This window comes from Lagopus leucura, unplaced genomic scaffold (genome assembly GCF_019238085.1).
Source record: "Lagopus leucura isolate 7727_CA_CO unplaced genomic scaffold, USGS_WTPT01 Super-Scaffold_100036, whole genome shotgun sequence".
NCBI lineage: Eukaryota > Metazoa > Chordata > Aves > Galliformes > Phasianidae > Lagopus > Lagopus leucura.
The window spans coordinates 4503067-4524647 of record NW_024962285.1 but is presented as its reverse complement, the minus strand read 5'-3'; the positions used below and the strand labels follow the sequence as shown (position 1 = coordinate 4524647).

Here is a 21581-nt window from a genome sequence, read left to right as displayed (position 1 = left end):
TGCACAAAGTAACACTCTTCCTGAACAACTAGTACATGGCAATCTGTAGTTGTGACAAGAGCTGGATTCAGCATATGACAGGCATTATGGAAATCTGCTGTGTCTAAAATCCTTTAATAGTTCACAGATTATGGTAGCACAGCCTTGCCCAAGCTTTATGCCTTGCACAAATGCAATGCCCATGAGGTTCTACTGGAATGGCAAACTAGCACACGCCTGCTGGACACTGCTGAGCCAACCTTTTCTGCTTTTATTTCTGCGTCTTGACTACACATCTGTGTTTCAGATGTAAGCACATATTTAGAAACTAGAAAAATATATAATCGTCTTTCTCATTTTCCCTCGCTTTTCTTCAATACACACTGATACTGAGGGTGGAGAGTGTAAGCCTTAGAAAGCCAGGGAAAAACTACCGAAGAACCTCTACTTTAACTGGTCATTACCAGAAATAAGTCAGTACCAGAGTTGTTCGTTACATGACAGAACTGCTCTCCCATTTATTTAAAATCAAACTCCCTCTGCACTGGATTCAGTAGCAAAGTAATTACACAGACAGGTTCGGGGACATCGATAGCCATAGCACGCGGCAGTTTAGAGGCAGGTGCACAACAGAGCAACCTGCCAATGCTTCAGACTTCATAGCGGAAGACAAATGTGTTTTAAAAAAGTACCCGAATTGTTCCACTGTAACACTGCTGAAGCTCCACAGTGCTCGGCGAGTACCTGCACGCAGAACGGACATCTGCCCCACACCTCCCGCTGCGCTATCACTCTCTGCGTGAATATGCCCGCACGGCCATGGTAAGGAATATTTAGGATCGGATGCCCGCCTCCGGAACAACGTTTAACTAACAACAAGAGGAAAGCAGTTCGCCGCGCGTTTTCAGAAGCCGAGTCTTCCTTCCGTGCAGCTCGCAAAGAGCTCACACGCTGTCCAGCTTCTTCAGGACGAAGGGAGCTGAAAAGAGAAAGCAGCACAGCATGAGCGAGCCGGCAGCCGGCCCGGGAGTCTCCGAGCGGCGCGGCGCTCCGAAAGCTTCGGGCACGGCGGTCGTGCAGCGCGGTGCCCGGCCGGGCCTGGCTCCGGGAGCGGCGCCTCTCCCCGCAACCGGGCACCCGCCGGCAGCCGCGCGCACTCACTGATCCGCAGCAGCGCCACGTAGATGAGGAAGTTGCGGACAGACGTAAGGACGTCGCGACGCATCTTTCGCCTCAGCTCCTCCGGGTCCATCTTGGGCCCCAGCCCCTCGATGCGGAACATGCTGCTCCGGCTGCCGAGCGGGGCCGGAACCGGAAGAGGAGCGAAGCCGGAACCGGAAGAGGGGCGGTGCGCGTGCGTAGGAAGAAGGTGAAGGCGCAGCGTGGCGGCAGGCGCGTGCGCACGAGGAGCGGCGCAGCTACGGCCGGCAACCAGGCGGGCGCAGCGCCGGAAGAGCGTTGTGTTTGCGCGTGCGCCGTTCTCTTTGAGCGACCCTCTGCTGCCTTCTGCGGCGGGGCGGCAGCGCGGGAGGGCGCGTGGCTGGGAAGGTGCAACCTCTGCTGGCATGCAAGCCAAGTGCAAGCTGTTCCCAGAGCCCATCAGTATTCTTAGAACCGTAGAATCATGGAATGGGGGCTGCAAGAGCATCCAGTCCAACCGCCCTCCCATCGCCACTGCCGCCACCAGCACTGAACCAGATCTCACAGCTCGTCATCCAGACGCCTCCTGAACACTGCCAGGGACGGCGACTCCACCACCTCCTGGGCAGCCACTGCAGTGCCTGACCACTGAGAGAAAAAGTTCTTCCTTATGTCTAACCTGAACCTTCTCTGGCTCAACTTGCGGCCATTTCCTCGGGTCCTGTTTGTTGCCTGGGAGCAGAGGCCAAACCCCTCCTCTTCAGGAACCAACCTCCCTTCAGGAAGTTGCGGAGTGCAGTGAGGTCTGCCCTGAGCCTCCTCTTCTCCACACTGAACCCAGTGCCCTCAGCTGCTCCTCATAAGATTTGTGCTCCAGACCCCTCACCAGTTTTGTTGCCCTTCTCTGGACACGTTCCAGGGCCTCAATGTCTTTTTTGTAGTGAGGGGCCCAAAACTGAACACAGCACTCAAAGTGCAGCCTCACCAGTGCTGAGTACTGGTGATCAGCTGGGGGCTGCTCACCTCCCTGCTCCTGCTGACTGCACCATTTCTAATGCAGGCCAGGAAGCCGTTGGCCCTAACAGCCACCTGGGCACACTGCGGGCTCGTGTTCAGCCGAGCACCAGCCAAAACCCCCAGGTTGCTTTCCTCTTCACAGCCATCAAGCCACTCAGCCCCAAGCCTATAGAGCTGCATGGGGTTATTGTGGCCAACATGCAGGCCTCCTTTCCTCAAGATGGCACCTGCTGGTGCTGCCGGCTCACGACCAGAAGGACCATGACACTTTGGAGCAGGGGCCCCATGATAGACCAGGACTTGGGGTCAAGGATGTGGGCACTGTCAATAGGTCGTGCTATATAGACCACAGGGGAATCTCATACTTTCTCTGCAGTTAACTGAGAGAGAGACAGCAAGGAAAAGTGTTAATTGTTTAGCAGCCGGTAACGAGGCAGGGCCCGAGCCTGGGTGGGGGGAAGAAAGGGGAAAGGGTAGGGAGATCATAGATGGGTCTAAGAGCAGCGGCAATGATCTAACAAGGAACGTTAAGATAACACAATACAACATGTTACAAGTGGAACTGAGGCCAACAAATCAAACAAAATGAGAGAGAGTGTCCAAAACTGAGGCCTCTCACTACAGACTGCAGAGGACCACGTGCTTCACTGCTGCAAACAGACACCGAAGGAGCCTGCCATCTTTGCAGAAGCTCCACCTTTCTTCCCCTCCTCCAAAGTCCTCTGGGAAATGCGGCTCCTCTCCTCCTCTCCAAAATGCCCATAAAAAGCAGTCTACAGAACCAGAACATCAACTCTTTAACTCCCACTGCTTTACATGGTGATATGATGTGGAATAATGACGACAAAAATCACAAAACTGTGATATTCCACTGCTTATTCCACATCACTACATCATGCTTAGCATATATTTATACACAAACAAGCAGAAATTAATGGAGATTACACACATCACACACATCTATATGCATATGCATACACGGAATGGAATTCCTGCACTCCCTTGGTGTCCCCATTTTTCTCCATCATCCACCACGTGGACCCAGGTTCCTGAGCTAAAACAGTTCCATGAAGAGGTTTGCCCTTTCCAGAAGCTGGAAGGACCCAAACTGCTTTTCCCAACATGCTCTTTATATGTTCTACAGGGACCTTATCTCCCTCTACAGTATGTAGGGAATTGGATTGGGTAGGACCATCTCGACTGACCGATCCTCTGGTATTGACCAACCATGTGGCTTCTGCCAAATGCTTCTCCCAATGCTTACATGTTCCACCACTTTCAACATGGTTTTTAACAACCCATTGTATCATTTAATTTACCAGAAGCTGGTGCATAACTGGGGGTGTGATAAATTCATTCAGTGCCCTGATCTTTGGCCCAAATATCCACAAGGCAGGTTTTGAAATGAGTCCTCTTATCTGACTCAATTCCTTCTGGAGTGCCATGTCACCACAGGACTTGCTCTCAAGATGTAACATGGTGTTTCAGGCAGTAGCATGGGGTGCTGCTTGTGTTTCAAGCCACCCAGTGCTTGCCTCCACCATGGTGAGCACATGATGCTTTCCATCGCGAGATCGTGGCAAGGTGATCTGGTCAATCTGACACACCTCCCCATGTTTGCACTTTTGCCATCGCCCTTCCCCCCAGACAGGTCTCGTCCTCTTGGCTTGTTTAATTGTGGCGCTTGTGTCACAGACATGGATAACCTGTGCAATGGCATCCATAGTTAAGTCCACCCCTCGGTCTCTAGCCCATTTGTATGTTGCATCTCTCCCTTGATGACCTGAGGTCTCATGGGCCCACCGAGCCAGAAATAATTCACCCTTGTTCCGCCAGTCCAGGTGTATTTGAGCCACCTCAATTCTGGCAGCTCGGTCTACCTGATGGTTGTTTTGCTGTTCTTCAGTAGCCCGACTCTTGGGCACATGAGCATCTACATGGCGCACCTTCACAACCATATTCTTTGTTCGGGCAGCAATGTCTTCCCACAGCTCAGCAGCCCAAATAGATTTACTCCTTCATTGCCAGTTATTTTGCTCTCACTGCTGTAACCACCCCCATAAGGCATTTGCCACCATCCATGAGTCAGTATAAAGCACTGGCCACCTCTCCCATTCAGCAGCATCTAAGGCCAGCTGGACAGCCTTTACCCCTCCAAATGGGCTTGATTTTCCTTTTCCTTTAGTGGCCTCTGCAGCTTATCATGTGGGACTCCACACAGCAGCTGTCCAACTGCTATGCTTCCCTACAATATGACACAATCCCCCAGTGAACAGGGCAAATTTCCTCTCATTTTCTGGTAATTTGTTGTATGGTGGGTCCTCTTTTGCACACGATACCTCTTCTGCTGGTGATGGTCCAAACTTTTTGCCTTCAAGCCAGTCCATCACTTCTACGATTCCTGTGTAACCAATGCAATCCACTTACTCTGAGTGGCATCAGAAGAATGATGTCTGGAGGGAGCCTTTCTCTCCAGCAGCAGTGTAGAGGATGTTCTTTACATCCTGTCCCCTTCTTACTGGCCCCAGGGCCACGGCTCTGGCTATCTCCTGTTTAATCTGCTCAAACACCTGCTGCTGCTCAGGACCCCACAAAAATTATTCTTCTTCCTCCTTCCCCTAAGAAAGGGAGCTAACAATGAGTCTATAGTTTGGAATGTGCATCCTCCAAAAGACCGCTACGCTTAGAAAAGATTGTGTCTCTTTCTTGCTAGTGAGTGGAGACATAGCAGTGATTTTGTTGACCACATCTGCTGGGATGTGACAATGCTCATCTTGCCATTTTACTTCTAGGAACTGAATTTCCTTTCAGGAAGGTCCTTTCACTTTGTTTCACTTAATAGGGAAACCAGCTTGCAGGAGGATTTGGATTATTCTAACTTCCTCTGCTGTATCACCCCACACAACAATATCATCAGTGTACTGCAGGTGCTCAGGAGCACCGCCCTGTTCCAATGCAGTTTGGATCAACCTGTGGCAAATGGTCAGGCTGTTTCCACCCCTGGGGCAAATGGTTCCAGATATACTGAATACCCCTCTGGGTGAAAGCAAAGTGTGGCCTGCTTTCCATGGCCAAAGGAATGGAAAAGAATGCGTTGGCAGCATCAGTGGTGGCATACCATTTGGCTGCTTTTGACTCCAGTTCCTACTGGAGTTCCATTATGTCCAGCACAGCAGCACTCAGTGGGGATGAGACCTCATTGAGGCCACGGTGGTGCACCGTCAGCCTCCGTTCTCCACTGGCTTTACGCACTGGCTGTATGGGGCTGTTAAAAGGTGAGCAAGTTTTGCTGATCGCTCCCTGACCTCTAGTTGATGAATCAGTTTATGAATGGGGAGCAAGGAATCCCTGTTGGTGCGAAACTGTGAACTTCGTTTGCACTTTGATCCATCTGTCCATTGCAGCTGTTGTATTGGAACATTCAGCAAATGCTGCATCACTCTATTAAATCAAAATCCCACGAAATGTCAAACATCTTCAATTTCAAAATCCCACGTCATGTCAAACATTGTTAGTTAAGTCAATTTAATATTAATATATTGAACACTCCTGAAGCGTAACATCTGCTGGTCCGAGCGCACTTGGTCTGGGAACACCTCCTGCAGCAAGAGGTTTCCAGAAAGGACTGGTTTATTCATAGACACGGCAGAGTGGTGCAGGATGCTGCGAGGCGGCTGAACCCTGCAGCATCTGGGACAGAAGGAAAGCTAACGCTGTGCCTCCACACAAGCAAAAGAGACAACGGGCAATGCTCCTTTCTGAGCTTCTTCAGGACATCCGTCCTCTGATCTGGCCTAATTTTTAGTCACCTTAAAAACACGATGACAATAAGAAGCCAACAACCTTGCATGTATCAAAAAACCTCTAAACGTATTTATTATTCAATTACATTTGCTTTTCATTGCACAAATTTGTTTTTTATCCCCATGTTTTACAGTTTTTGTTTTGTTTTTATTTTTTTTACAAAGCGGTTAAGAGTTTTAGAAACTGTTAAAATGATCACGGAAGTCGATTTAGGCACAGTTCATTTGCCCACAACTACATTTTCTCCATTTTTTGTTTCCTCTATGTGAAAGATTTATGGTCACATTTGAGCTCCGAATTAAGGTGTATTTCGCAGTCTACACTTCTATGGGCATACTGTCTAAAAGAGCAGGTTTGATTACACTGTCTTGCCTTATCAAAGCCTGCCAGCAAAGCCTAAATGATTTTTTCTTTTACCTAAAATTGCTGAAATCAACACAACCCTAAGATGAGAACTGCGGTGGCTGAAAACTTTCTATGCTATCCAGTCGTAGCATGATGAAGAAACAGTTCTCAAGAGAAAGTACAAATTCCGTGGAAAAATTATTTTGACTAGGAAATAATTTAAATAATTTATTTTGTAGGAAAAATAAGAAAAAAAAATCCGACAGATAAAACACATACCGTGACTGACGAAGTCGTATCAAGCACTTGCCCTTTTGAAAATAACAGCATGGGAACAAAGTACCCTATTCCTGGGACAACACTGTGAAAATGGCTCTGAAGCCTGAAAGCCGTCAGGTTTTCTTGGCATGGCGTGGTGGGCTTTGAGATCTCTTATTTAGCTGTTCTCTTTGGTGAGAAAGCCTGACCACTTCTGGAGTAAGATGCACGTGTTTGGTTTAAAGCTGTGTATCTGTGGTGTGTTTTTGCATATAACTGCTTACTGCAGAGTGTGCCTAGGAAATCCTGTTCTGGAGGACATGAAAGTTTGATTCAACAAAGCTGTTCTTAACATCGTATGAATCCTTATTTCTTTGCAAACAGTTAAAGAGGAGTTGGAATTGATGAACCTTATCAGACTCCTCCAACTCAGGATACTCTGTTCAACCAGTGACTGATGCTAAAGGCTTTTCCTGAAGAACATTACAACTACTCCCTCTCTTTAATAATGCAGGAACAAACAAACAACAACATTTGACTTTCAGCACCCACATCTGTTTCTGCTATGTAGAAATGAACTAAGTACTTTGAAAGCCGGGTGAACTTCTTGCTGTAAGGAAAACAAGCTGCCAGTCTTTGTATGATTCCCATACGTGAGCATTTGGTGCCCTTGAGCTTGCTGCTGGGGAATCAGGAAAGTCTCACATGAGCACAGATGGTGCTTAGCCCCTAATTAGGGGGCTGTCTGCAGGAGACTGATTGTGCAAAATATTTGGGAAAGCATCAGGCTACATGGAACCAGCAAGGCATTACTATTCACTATTACATGAGCCACGACAGATGTGCAGTTACAGACTAATCAGTGTTTGCTTGCTTCATTGGGGATAGGGATATCTCCATGAGCTCTGCATTTAGGGCAGGGAAAATTATGCCCTCTCAGGAGCTGCTGCTGCTGCTGCATTCAGATCCCTGGGCTGCTGACAGCCTGCTTCTCTTCATGCCATGCCTCATCAGCTCGCACCTCTCATGAGCAAGTGAGACCCAAGGACACCAACCAGGCTGGGGAGTCCATCTGCTGGCCTAGCTCTCCCTGCTGGGGACAGCACCAGCACAAAAATGGACACTAGTACCAGCCTGAAAACAAGAATGGGACCTGAAGCCTGCAGCTGCTCTCACCCTATGCAAAGGGATGGTGCGAGCTGGTGCCACAGGGCACAGATAAGCAAACTGTGGGACCTGGGGTGATGGGGCAGCCTGCTGGAACGTGCAGTAGATGGGGGAAAGAGAAGCCCAGCAGGAAAACAGGACAAGGCAGTGGCACCTGGGAATTAAGAAGGCAGCAGCTGTGAGCACAAACACGAAGGGCTATTTGTGGCCAGCCATGGTCCCATGATTCACCTGTGGCTGAGACAGCTTTTCTAGCACCGTTGCTGAAAGGTTTGCAGCGGGCTGAGAGTCTTTGGTAGAAGGAAGGAAGGAAAGAAGCCCCTGACTCAGAGGACCCGGAGACCTTTGTTGCACCTGCAGCTTTGTTGGTGGGAACCAGCCAGCATCACTGCCCCCTTTTGTGTTGCATCTCCAAACAGAGCAGCCCTCTTTCACCTACTGCCAAAGTGCTGACCACTGGCAGCCCCAGTGCAACCTCCTGCATGGAGCAGGACTATCCCCAGCACCAGGTGAGAGCAGCTGCAGTACTGTCAAGCCCCCTGACGCAGGGCTGAGTCGTGAGGCAGGAGGTGGCACGAGGGTCACTTTGGAGTCAGAGGTGGGAAAAGAAGCAAGCAGCTGCCTTTACTCTCCCATCATGTGGAGGAGCAACAAAACAGGTTTTGGTCCTAGAGATAACAGGTGGCTTCTCCGGAACAAGAGGAAGATTTTCCAAATCTCACTACTTAATGCATGGGCTTCAGACAAGTGACTTGGCAAGCAAGAAGAGACTGAAGAAGCACGGCAAGTCCACCAACAACTGTCTGGTTATGATTAGGGAAATGTGACCACCACAAGCCAGGGAAATCCATGCTGCATGAAGCATCAGCTTTTCCGCCAGCAAAAAAAATAGGAGTCGTGCAGGAAATGAAATCTGCTGCAGTGGCTGAGGGTGCGAAGAGCCACAGGCCAGAACATTCAGTACCTGCCTGTGTTCATGTAGACGTTTCTGAGCTCCAGCTCCAGCTGTTTAATTTTGACATCTCTCTGATTTAGGAGCTCACGTAGTCTACGAATTTCTTCCTGTTGTCGATAAAACATCTGCAGAAGCTGTAAGAAAAGTCACATTTTACTTCCCTTACAGTGAGGAAATACAGACATCCTAACAAACGCCACCGATCCTGTCAACTTCTCAGAGAAACAGCACTTAAAGAGAGGGCTTTCAGCTTACAGACTGAGCAGCAGCAGTGATCACTTGCACTATGAAAGTAGGTCTTCGTCAGTAATGGTACATCTGCTTAATTCAGTAGATAATACAACCTTCCTCCTGATGGCTCAGGCTGAGGAGTGTATTCGCATTTTACATTCCAGGATCTCCTACTGTCCTACCTGAGGGATTTTTTTTTCCTTTTTCTTTTTTACTTCTGTTCATGCTCTTTCCTCTCTGTTTGGACTAGCATGACCTTTCACTGTGCACGCAGCAGATGACCCAGCTCTGGAACAGATGCTTTGGTAACCTCATGGGGCAGGCTCAGAAACACGAAGACTATCCTTCTTCACACCACTGGAAAATTGAGGTCAGCAGATTTCTGCCCTGTCAAGCTCAGATGCTAAAGCCTTGCCTATGCAAAAGGGACAAAGCATGGCTATTGAGAATGAAAACCTTCCAGGGTTCTTAAAAGCAAACAACCTGCACATACTCAGAAATGTCCCTGGGCTGCCAATGGGCTTCCCATTTGCCACAAAGATCTCACGCTCTTCCAGACTCTGCAAAATAAACCCTCTCCAGATTCCATCACCTTGTGAATCTTTTTGCCAGCTATCTCTAAATATCCCCCACAGCCCCAACCCTTCACCCTACACCTTCACACCTCATTTTCAGTTTTTGGTGGTGGACACTCAAATACGTCAAAGCCATTGGAGAGAAGCATGTGCTCATTTTCCGGCAACCTCTCCTCTACTTTCAGCTGGTTTCTGCTGTCTTTGATCTCACTTTTCTTCTGCATCTCCTCCAGCGCCATTCTTTCTCCCTGACTCTTGTTCGGGTCAGGACTTTTCACAGGTGGCTCTGACACAGGAAGCTGCAGTAAGGAATTCACAGGTCCAGAGCCTGGTCTCAAGGATACCAAGAGGGGCCCTATGGAGGAAGTCAGGTGACTGGTTAGTGCTCACAAACCACGTTCAGAAATCAGCAGAAAGCAATTCATTCAAACAACCTGCAGGGACGGACATGGAGGTGCTTGACAGGAGAGGTCTGCAGTTCACAGTAGTGAACATTTTGGATTATTATAGTTGACAGCTATATTTGTCACATCTCTCCTTTAGCTCCATTACTGTTTCACAGGCCAGAGAGCCTGCAGCAGCTTACCCAAGCCCTGGGGAGCTGAAGGGCTGGGAAGCTTTCCATGTGCTGACCTTTGTTAACACCGTTCAGCCACTCCTGTGCCATCATTGCTGGCTGGCCTCCTGTGGTCAAGGGGTAGATGTCTTCCTGGTACGACTCTGACTGCAAGCAAACAAAGCAGTCACAACATCAGAGAGGTTTGGGCTTAGACTGTCCATACTGGAAGGTGGTGGAGAAAGGAGCTCATTCCACCTGTGAGCAGGGAGTGTGCCACCAGAATGTACGTAAAAGCTTCTCACCTGCCCGGAGACTCTCCTCCTCACCCCAGCTCAGGAGCAGAGCATCTGATGGCCTGTTCTAATTCCTGACAGTAAAGCCCTTTCACATCCAGACAACAGACTGGGGAGAAGTTAGTTACACAGATTAACCCTATGTTACCAAACTCCTTACATCTATAAACTAGAAGTTTACAGCCAGCTAGTTGTCCCGAAAGTCAGAGAGACCCTTTGTTACACAAAAGCAGAGCAGTCTGGTGAGTTGTGTTTGGAAGGAAAGTTGGCCATTACAGAGATCTAACTCTGAGTTACCCAACCCACGATTTGGTGGCAGGGCTGACCCACCAGCTGACTAACTTTGTTCCTCAGAGAAGGAAAGAGAAAATCTCTTGTTCTTCCTGCCATCCAGAAGTCACAGAGAGGAGCACTGTGACTCACTGATATCGCTAATATCAGTGAGTAAGAGTGATAGGCACTCTTACTCGCTGATATTTATCCCAGACCTTTGGCTTACTTACCCATCGAGGGACAATCATGGAGATGGGCTCAATCAGGCTCCTGGTTGGAACCAGCTTGTAAAAACGGAAAATCTCACAAGTTGACACTTCAAGGCCTCTTTTTGGCATCACTCCTGTTGGGAAGGCATAAGAGAAACAGGATATAAGTCTTCGTAGGAGAACTAACGTCAACCATCATGGAAGAAGGGCCAACAAACATGAGTCAGAGTGCCAGCTCTATAGCAGCATGGTCTGGAATCCTGACACAAAACAGGCTCAGTGTTACAAATTACTAGTAAAACTCAATCTTTTTTTTTCCTTCCAGATCACAAGGTTACATGCTGGATCTGTAGTGATTGACCTGAGCCTCCTGTTCACTACTCATTCTTACAAACTGCAAATGGAGTATACTGAGCAGACCTAGCAGCTGATGCCACAGGATTTAATTATCATAATCAGTAGGAATGGAGTTCAGGACCTCCAAATACCACAGTAATAGCTGGATGGGTCAGACCAAGGGTGCTTCCAGGCCAGTATCATCCCCCCAACACTGTCCCAAACTAGATTGGAGTATAAGGGTATGAAAATCTAATTTTTCATCCAGCATCATGTGTGTTTCTGGGATTGACGGAGCCACTTAAGATATTCGAGTGCTTGGTAGCTCTAGTAAGAAATCAGTGGAAAAAACTGAGTAACAGAGAGATCTTCCAGTTCAGCTTTAAATAATTTATTCTCTTCTAACAACAGTTTCCTGGAGGAGACCTGCAGGCACAAAATCCAGTGCTCCTAAGTATTTGAGGAAGAAGTGTCTATAGGCAGCATGTAGGGCTGGCAAATGGTGCTAAAAACTCACCTGCCTCTGTTGAAAAATGTGGCCTAAAGGATAGATTGGAAAATGTTCAAAAAAGGGTTACAGCTGAGATCTGAGAGCTGAAACCCAAATACTATAAATTAAATTAGTCCAACACTGGAATAATGTGGGTACGTGTTAATGAGCAAAGGTTTCGATTGGAGGAGGTGACCTAGCTGCAGGAGGTCTAACTTGAATGGGAAATGCTAATACAGAAGAAGGTAGGCAAGTGGAAGGAGCAAGGGCAGTGGGTGGCAGGCGTTATTCACAAAGAAATCCCAGAGTAGAAGCAATGTCAACAGAGTTTGGAGCTGGAAATCTTAAGGCAAAGTCTTAAAGCAAGGAACATGCTCCACCTCTAAATCCAGTCTACAGTACCAGACCAGCTACGTGGAGGGGATGCACCGGTATAGACTGGTAGAGCTCCTCAGTCTACACTTTGCTGGTCAAAGGAGACCTCTCCAAGGTGTGACCATGGTACACCTGAGGTACATAGGTGAACTGGGCCAAGCCAACCACCATTCCAGTATGGAGACTGAAATTAATCCACCGTCTTTTCTACACATGAAATGATATTTTGGACTCCAGCTTCTAAGATTGGAAGTCAGCACCCTCTCGTCATGTTAGGCACTCACCTATTCCCTTCTGTGGTAAGTGAGAGCGATATTCCATCAGGTAGCTCAGGTATGGTTTCTCAGGGCTAATCTCATAGTACCGGATATTTCCATCACCCTAAGTGCAAAGAAAATGAACGTAAGCCAGGCTCTGCTTGTCCAGAGTCTGAGGAGAGCACGTGGCCCCAGAAGCTATGTGAGGTCAAGAACATAAGCTCTTCCTACCAAAATATTTACCCTGTATGCAGAGAAGTTAGGACTCTACCATGTCCCCACAGTAAAAGTGACGTGTTTGCAGTAGAAAACGTGGCCTGATTTTCCAGCATTCTTAGACCCCATCCCATTGGTCAATATCTCTAGGTGAATGTGACTCAGAAGCAACTATGACTTCAGCCTCAGTGATGTGGGTGATACAACACTGACTAAGAGAAGAACCAGACAGCATTTGCTAACACGGAAAGCACTTACCTTTCCCACAATATAAAGCATGTTCGTGTCTGAGTCGTAGAAAGGAAACAGGAGCCCCGAGGAGCCATCCAGATCCTCTTCCAGTAAAGGCACAGAGAGGTCATTCTGTGTAGGACACAGGAAAAACAAACGGCTGGAATCACCTGCAGCTACCTCTAGTCAGGAACAGCTTACATGAATCCCACCTTGGAGTGACATTTGAGAGCTGCTCTGTGATGACACCAGTACGTCTCAGCACAGCTCAGCTTTGTGGGAAGCGTCTGGGAGGCAGCACAGTGCTCTGCCCTATGCAGAGAAGCCATGTCCAAACATAGTCAAATGGTCGAATCAGAGAGCTGGTCTACCTGCTTTGCCTGCTACAAAGGATGGCGGTGAGAAAAAGAGGCACAGGACTGTGCTGCAAGGTCAGCTGATGCAGAGGGCACAGTGATGCAGTGAACAGAGGAAAAGTGTCTTGCTGCGTATGAGGGGGGCAGAGAAGAGTTTCATAAGGCTAACAGTCACCAAGGAAGCATGTCTTGAAAGAGGCAAATACTACCTAATGTAAGGAATCATCATAAATCAATCACAAATAATAAATAAAGCACATATTTTCTTCCCTTCAGGGCTCTGCTTGAGTGTGTTTATCTAGAATTCACTTAACTTCCAGTACCCATAACAATTTTGCCAGTAAGACCACTAAGAGCTGCTTTTAACTTTCTTGACCTCCCTTTTCCTCACTGGACACAGCATTATCTTTGTTCTGGTGGATTCTATGCACACAGAGTTGAGAGCGTTTTCAGAAAGTCATACAGAGTTAATAGTATCCTAACAATACAGCCTGTCACTCTTTAGGGATAGGGCAGATTGCTTCTGAATTGCTGTTACAAAGCAATTCTTGAGCAGGTGGAATAGTTAAAGTGACAATAAAAGAGACAAGAATGAAGAATGCTGGTTCAACTTACTTGATCCCATAATGCAATCTGCCTATTATTCCACCGGGATGTTCCAGTAGAGAGCAGCTTCTTCATGTTTCCAAGAAACAAGACTTTATTGGCTCTGTGAGACTTGTAGCTGGCTTCCTATAGGAAGAGAAAACCCGTTCCTGAGTAAGAGACAGCGCCTTTCCTTGTAGCAGTAAAAAATTTCATGAGAAATCACATCGTGGCACATCGCTGAGCTCCCTTCCACTACCCGTGAAGCTTATCTGGGTAGGCTAAGGCACACCACTTCATTTTTGTGTAGGCACATTTCATTGTACCCGAGACTTCTAGTCCAAGAAGCCATGCACAGTTGAGAATGAAAGCACCTCTCAGAGCATCTACCCTCAAGTGTGGGGAAGTTGTTCACATCCAACAGATCTTCCCAATTGGGCTGAAACTACAGCAAGCAGGATTTCACAGGGATCTGAGAAAAGGAGCTTAAAACTCTTTAAGCGCATTCGCAAAAACTCAGTCAACTCTCTGGTTAGTGATTCACATATTCACGTCAGGGGAATCCCTAGGAGTTGCACTGTTGGATTTTCTGTGCACACAGATGTGTGGAAGTACCTCCAAAAGGCAGTCAGCATCATCTTACCAAGAGACACAAAGTACAGACAAATGTACACTTGCATCCAGCTGTCCTCCTGACCTCTGTCAGCCAGAGCAAGGAACCCAGAGGACTTCAGAAGGAAGCTATTAAATTAGAGCATTTCACAAATGGTGTCAGAGAGCAAACAGCTTGGTAAGAAAATACAGAAACCCTGTTAACAGTGGCAGCAATTGTTTCATGAAAAATAGAAGACAGTACTACCATTAAATGCCTGGAAGAATACTGAGCACAGATTTGTCTTTTTTAATGGCAATTAGTCTACCCAGAAGTGGAAACGCTCCACAGGTGAGATCAGCTGGATCTAAAAACCCTGAAGTCAACCTACTTGTAGGACTGTTCTCGCACGAGGGTCTATCAGACGGATCTTTTTATCTCTGCAGGTTGTGGCAAGGAGGCTGCCATCCGTGTTGAATGACATGGAGAGGACCACATCTTTGTGAACATCAAGGATCTTCACTGGGTTTGACAGGACATCTTCCCTCGTATCAAGGTTCCAGATCATTATCTGGGGGAAAAGAACAAAAAGTCATCTGTTTGTTGCCTGGTCAAGCTGGGACTTTGTATATGTACGCTCCTCACATCCTCCTCTCTTCTCTACATGTATAAGTCTTACCATCATGTATTTAAAATAATTTAAAATTATTTCTGGTACGTAAGGCAAATCATAGCTTATACAAAAAAATGGCCAGTGTCACTGCAGATATTTGCACTAGCACAAGAATGAAGTCAAAGGTATATGGCATTGGATATTGCTAGGAAAGGAGAACAGAGTAGGCTGTTGTTCATCAGAAGAATGGTTTGAAGTTGAGGGAGCAGAGATGGAGGTTGGATGTCAGGGGGAAGTTGTGTGCTGTGAGAGCGGTGAGGTGCTGGAACAGCTGCCCAGAAAGGCTGTGGATGCCCCGTCCATCCGTGGAGGTGTTGGAGGCCAGGTTGGATGGGGCCCTGGGCAGCCTGGGCTGCTGTGAAATGGGGAGGTTGGTGGCCCTGCATGGCACAGGGGGGTTGGAGCTTCGTGATCCTTGAGGTCCTTCCAGCCCTGGCCATTCTGTGATTCTGTGATTCTGTGTGAAAATGAGCCAGGCTTTTTGAAGCCCATGAATGACCTCTTGCCTTTGGGGTCAGTACGGAATTTCCCTTTCATAAAGGTTTCTAAAGTCTTTATCATTAACTTACAGCTTGAAATGAAAGAAATTTCAAAATAACCTGACAAACGCAGCATCCCACGAGGAGGGCTCTGCAGACAATGGACTCACCTTGTAATCATGGCCAGAGCTGAAGAGGATGTTATTGGCCGTGGGATGCCATTCAATGAGGCCAACCCTTCGAGAATGTCCAAGAAGCTCCTTCTTCGGGGTGGTGATGTTTTCTGTTAGCATGGGCTTGGGGATGTCCCAGATTTTAACCTGAATGGCACAAGATGGGTCTTAGTGAGATTAGTGAGTGCAGTGCTAATTAGGAATTTGCAAATTTATCTTCATACTGTGTCATTTTGTTGGTATATCTCCTGCCTTTATTGGTTACCAGTCTTCCAAATCTGTAACTTCATTTTCAGTGGGTCTAATCTTCTGACTGTAGGCAGCAATTTCAGTGTTTTGATTTAAATTGGCAATCAAACTTACACTCAGCAATGCTGTGAGCACATTCACAAAAAACTATTGTCCAGGGTAAGAAGTGAGCCACAGATCTTACAGACATGAAACCACGGCAGCTACAGTTTTCCACCTCGTCTCCTACCAAACTTTCAGCAGGAATGGGTAAATATGAAACAAACTTCAGCAAAAGGTCCTAGAAGATGTTACAGCATTGACAGATCTAAGCAGTCGCCCAGTCAGCACTACCTGGTAGAGCTGAAAACGCCTTTGGACAAACAACAACTACCGCACCATTTCTCCTATTAAAAGTGCACAACTGCAAAATGCTTTGCAAACAGTACAGCACTGTGACCACAACGTTGGTTAAAGTACACAGAAGCCTACTTAGGTGGGCACACAACAGGCACCCTGATGAGGGACACTGGGCAGCATCACACACTGCGAGTCTGCTGTCTCATAGCAGCTCTGCTTGCTGCTCTCAGTTCTGGAAGGATGCTACACAGAAACAGAAATAAACAATGCCCCACTGGTGTGGAAGGAGTCAGTAAAGGTGACCTGTAAAAGCAAATTAACCTGTGCAGGTAAAAGGAAAAAGTCTTTCTCGTGTTGACCCTATAAGCACAAGCGTTTAGGATGATAACAGATTGACCCTTTGGGTCAATGGAAAGGACTCTATTTGTGCTAAGTTCTCTGGGACTTAGCCTGAAGTAAGAAGATTCTGTCAGATGGAAATGTTCTCTGAATTACACAGTCGGTGGAAATTAGCCAGAGTTGCCCAAGTCCCCCACTGTTGGGCTGATGAGGATCACAACATTCTACACCAAAGAAACAGAGGCACAAATTCAAGGACTTGCTAGGAAGTATGACAACCACCCTTCTCACCAGTGCTCATCTCTGCAGAATCAAATCTGTTGGAAACCTAAGGACTATGAAGTGCAGTGAACTTCCATAGCAGTAAGAGAATGCATCAGACCTACAGCCTCACCAGCTATCACTAAATGAACGGGGCTGAGGAAGTAGGGAAGGGGAGCTGTGAAGAACTGACTGGGATGAACGATGCGCTCTCCTGCCACGAAACTGGCTGGAACGCACGAGAAGATGGAGCCAGACTTCTGGGGCAAAGAGAGCAATGGACACAAATGGCACTGTGGGCTCTCCCTCGGGATCAGAGAAGCACTATTCTCCCAGAAGGGTCCTGAGAAGATTGGCCCAGTGAGGCTATGATGTCTCCAACCTTGGAGATCTTTGCGACTCAGCTGGGCAAGGCCCAGGGCAGCCTGATCCAGAAGGCCTGTTTTAAGCAGGGCTTGGACTAGGTGACTGCCATCAGCTAAGTTTCCAGCTATCAGCTACAGGAAGGACAGTCACATTATAAAACACAGTCTGCCGTCCTCATTACTCAGGAGGGAAAGAAAAGCTGTCCCTACACTGTGTAACTGTGCAGCAGATCCCAGGAGATCCCATTCTGTGGTGCCAAGACGATGATGGTGAGGTACTACAAAGGAGAGCAGAGTCCCAGCGCAGCAAGTTCTTTGAGTAACTTTTGGTACCAAGATCTGTGATCAGCTGAGTGTTTCAACTCTTCACCCTGGAGAGTGATCCGGTGTAGGAAACCAGAAAAGAAAACTGGCAGAGAGCAGCTCTTCTGCATAGGCACTGAGGTTCTGGCAGACAACAGAATAAATACGACCAGGCAGCACACCCAGGCGGAGATGAAAGCTAACAACATCCAGAAAGATAGCTACTAGGTCAGAGGAACTGACTTTTCCCTTTACTCAGCAACCATTAAACAACCACTGGGATACTGCATCCAGTTCTGCTTTTCCCAGCACAAGATAAATGCTGGTAAACTCATGTGAGTCCAGTGGAGACCACCAGGATGTTCCTGTCCTGTGAGAAGAAGCTGAGGGACATGAGCTTGTTCAGAGTGGAGAAGAGATATCTTCAGAGGAATCTGCTAAAAGCCTTATCTCTTAGCCTAAATCTTGTAAGATTACTTACAAGATTATTAAGAACAAATAGTGCAATGCTTGTTACTAAACTGCAGAGTGGGAGAATGGGATACAGTGGTCATTAACTACACTGGAAAGGTTCTAACTGCATGTAAGGAAAAAGTTCCCCATGCAGTAGTGAAGAATAACAGCAGGTTGCCCAGAAAGGTGATGAAAGCTGCACTGTTGGAGATTTTTGAGACTCAGCTCTACAGACTGGGACAGTAGGTGGGGCCAGAGGCTTCCCAAGCTCCCTTTAAATTCAGATTGCATTTACTGAATGTATTCCGCAACTGCAGCAGGAAGCTTCAAAGCTTGTGCTTACCCCTCATCTGAGTAAGCACAAAGGTCATGGTGATGCCTTTGTGCCCCAAGTCCTTTCTGAGATGGCATGAGCACCTGCATACCATCGGTAAGTTAAAATACAACACCCAAAGGCAGCCCAGAAATTGAAAGAAGGTGTGAGAAAAAAAGAAAGCAAAACATGGAGATCCTAAAGAAAGCAAAGTCACGAAATAAGAAGGAAAACTCAAAGCACATATAGATTTCCAATTCAAGAGAGATTCCCAGCAGATCTGAAATGGCAGAAGATATCTAGTAAGGCAGGGCTGGAGAAAATGACAAGGCAAGCCTGCCACATGCTGTGTGGCAGGGGGTAAGTAAACACACTAGGAGGAAACACAGGTGGGATCTCTGAATAAAAAGCACAGCGTGTAGTCAGGCTCTTTGCTGTCACAGACACCAACCCGCACTCTGATAGGTCACAGAAAGCAGCCTTCCAGTGGGTGGGTATGGGCTAACATGTCCCTTACGAACACAGATTGCGTCCTTCTGCTCCTGATAACTAAACTGCATCTACGGTGAAGTACATCTGACATGTGGTATTTGCTGTACATCAGTTGTTTGCGTTAGCATTAACGTTTACATTTCTGAAGTTCTGTGTTTTCAGTAGGAAAATGCTCTCTTTGTTGCCTGGGGCGGAATAAAGTACGACATGGGATCCTTAGCTACCCCAGCAAGGCTTTACAGAGAAACTCAGGGCAGGAACAAGCTCACAGTTGCTACGCAGGGAAATAATCTGAAATAGCTGTTGCAAATTGTTGCACGAAGCTTTTGTTTCGCAGTAAGGGAGGAATTTTGTAGTGATTGACCTTGAAGTGATTTAAAATTCATATTCTTTCTCACATAAGCATAGGCAAAAAGATGGGAGGCGCCCAAGAAAATCCAGATATTTTTCGTGTCATGATTTTAATAACATCAGATAGACGGGATCACATCGGCCTCCCCCAGACACAGAGATCCCGCTCTTACACCTGGCTTTTTATCTGGATACTTTCACATATCATCCCTGGGTCTTTCGATTCTCTTCTAATTTCTCCCCCCCAAAAGCACGTTGGCCAGGTCATGGCACAGAGGATAAGCTGGGAAACTTACGGTGGCATCTTCTGAACATGATGCTATAACAAAGTCATTGAATGGGTTCCACTTGATGTCCAGAACGTTCCCTCTGTGCCCACATACTCTGGGATAATGTGGGTCAAGCTTCCCTGTCTGGAAAAAACAAATATCAAAACAAAGGTGAGCCATGGAATCACAGGCTGTTTGCAAGTGAGACCTGAGCCAGCCCCAGTGAGAAACCCCCTTCTGTTGCTACATTCCAAATACCCCAGGTGGTCTCTGTGAGAATGGGGTTTTGCTGCTCCTGCAAGGCAAGTCTTAAGGATATCACTGACCGGCAGGGAAGCGCTGCTGCTCAGGCCCTCCTTAGAGCACACTGGTACCACGAGAACTGGACATACAGCAGTCAAGAATGCTGTGCTTACAGAACTTATTACTGTATTCAGACGCCAAATAAATTCACAGGGGAAAAGGGAATGAACTGAATCTCACCATTTTTTTTTTAAGAGATTTCGGGAGGACAGGGAAAACTCACGTTTGTTTCTTGAGTTTGCCTTTCATTTAAGCAGGAAAAGCTTGCCTTTTTTTCACTTCTTCAAGTAGAATTTATTCAATTTATTGATTTTTTAAGCAAGCACACTCAAGCACAAATTACAATTTCAGTTTTTCTTTCACAAGCTCTCCATTTTTCTCCGATGGTTTTCAAATCCAATCGTTCATCACCTTAAATCAACACTTGGGACCTTCTAGAAATACACCATGTTTGGGCAGTAGGCTCGCTGCTAAACAACATCCACAGTGAAACACACCTCCTTCCATATGGGGGCTGTGCTGCTCCAGGATAACATGTACTGCAAACAGCTTCTGCCACAAAGTCACCTCAGCCTGACGTGCAATAGGGTTGCAGTCAGAGCAGCATTGGCTTCTGCCCGTCAGCAGGAGAGCAAGAGGAGCTCCAAGGCCCCTCTGCCAAGAGCGCAGTCGCTTGAGAGATGGTTTCAAGCTGGTCATGCTTCACCTGCCTTCTTTTATCCCAGCTGGAGGAATCGTAAACCACACGAGCACAAAGGTTTGCACTTCTGGAAAGCAGGCGGTGTAGGAGCGAGCTCCTCATGCTGCTGCAGAGGGGGGCCCTCAGGGTGGAGAGGACACAGTGCTGACCACAGCCAGGATGTGGCAGCCGTGCCATTTTGCCATCCCCAAACGTCTACAGGCTGGCTGCTTTTTGTGTAGAACCAGACGCGATGTAAAACTACTCTGGCCTCACTGGAAAGTTTGTCACGCAGACTGGGACTAACCTGCTTCAAACAAAACACCCGGAGGGCTTTGAAATGTAAAATACTGTGCCTCTATGGACTACAGTCTCAAACAAAGCATTTTTGTAATAGGAGCAATAACAAGAGACTCGGGAAGGGAAAAGACAAGACATTAAAGGGCTTTAATGAGCAGCATTTTCCTGCCCAGAGTGCCTTTTTGCGGGATTCAGGGCTTGGTTTGAAGCCAGCAATCCAGTAGGCTGGGCAGCCAGCATCACAGGGATCCCTTCATCCCTGTGGGAATTCCCACAGCTTCCTGCCTTTCCTGCTCCAGGCTCCGCCTGGGAGATTCCCAGGCTACCCAGCCATTCCATCATGCCACACTGAGACCCCTCGGCTGCCTCAGCTGAGCCCAGAAAAGGAGCCCCCTGTGCTTGCACCAATCCCACCTGCCCTGAGGCAATTCCACAGCTCTGGCACTCAGCAGAGCCTGCAGAACATGACAAGCTGCCAACCAGCACACAGGACAAGCCTCAGACAAACATACTGTTGGTTTCAAAGTGCTGTATGTGGGAGGTCTTCACGTGCTGGGAAATTTAGTTCCATCGACCAAGCACTGTTTAGTAACTAGATGTGTTGTCCTCCTTGCAGAGACACCTGGCTTTCATAGTTATTTGCACAGCTTGATAACTAGTTTCATTTTTCAAACACTTGCTTTATAAGCTCCCAGCATTTTTCAAGAATGTGAGACACTGTAGCCAGATACGGCTTCTTGACAAAAACGTCAGCTCACTAGAAGGACTGCTAAAATTCTCCCAGTAGATTTGCACAGTGCAGATTACCGTTAGATTGGTCATTCAAGTTGTCAAGTGCTCTTCAAAGGACAGGAGCACACGCTGCCATCACACAATGGTGCAGCATCCCCTTTGGCCCCATTTAGTTAAAACCTCTGGGGTCATCACAGCTGTCATTTCATAGCTTTGTCATCTAAGAGAATGAAGCAGAGTTTGTGTCTTAGAGGTCCACGTAGCC

The 21581-nt window shown here is 47.3% G+C and overlaps 2 protein-coding genes across 4 annotated transcripts in view; both read right to left on the bottom strand.

Annotated features, from left to right (window-relative positions):
* Positions 1–468: 468 nt before the first annotated feature.
* On the bottom strand, positions 469–1303 carry TOMM5 (translocase of outer mitochondrial membrane 5). Its single transcript, XM_042882935.1, has 2 exons — positions 1141–1303; positions 469–958 (listed from the first exon to the last, which is right to left on the bottom strand). Exons 1-2 carry the CDS (start codon positions 1259–1261, stop codon positions 924–926), a joined length of 156 nt encoding a protein of 51 aa, XP_042738869.1. The 5' UTR covers positions 1262–1303; the 3' UTR covers positions 469–923.
* A 4684-nt stretch (positions 1304–5987) lies between these two features.
* CORO2A (coronin 2A) overlaps positions 5988–21581 on the bottom strand; it is a 48345-nt gene continuing 32751 nt past the window's right edge. For all 3 annotated transcript variants that reach the window (XM_042882913.1, XM_042882912.1, XM_042882911.1), the window contains exons 3-12: positions 19330–19446; positions 15566–15715; positions 14635–14814; positions 13682–13798; positions 12738–12842; positions 12291–12387; positions 10827–10939; positions 10105–10195; positions 9561–9826; positions 5988–8799 (exon numbers count right to left, since the gene is read on the bottom strand). In XM_042882913.1, the coding sequence (XP_042738847.1) occupies positions 8668–8799; positions 9561–9826; positions 10105–10195; positions 10827–10939; positions 12291–12387; positions 12738–12842; positions 13682–13798; positions 14635–14814; positions 15566–15715; positions 19330–19446 (1368 nt within the window). In that variant the 3' untranslated portion in view covers positions 5988–8667. The remainder of the gene's footprint in view (positions 8800–9560; positions 9827–10104; positions 10196–10826; positions 10940–12290; positions 12388–12737; positions 12843–13681; positions 13799–14634; positions 14815–15565; positions 15716–19329; positions 19447–21581) is intronic.

Excerpts from the sequence above, each read along its gene's own strand:
- TOMM5 (XM_042882935.1), bottom strand. The coding sequence starts at position 1,261 with ATGTTCCGCATCGAGGGGCTGGGGCCCAAGATGGACCCGGAGGAGCTG. Across the intron at positions 959-1,140 it reads CGTGGCGCTGCTGCGGATCA|CTCCCTTCGTCCTGAAGAAG; the intron begins GTGAGTGCGCGC and ends TTCTCTTTTCAG.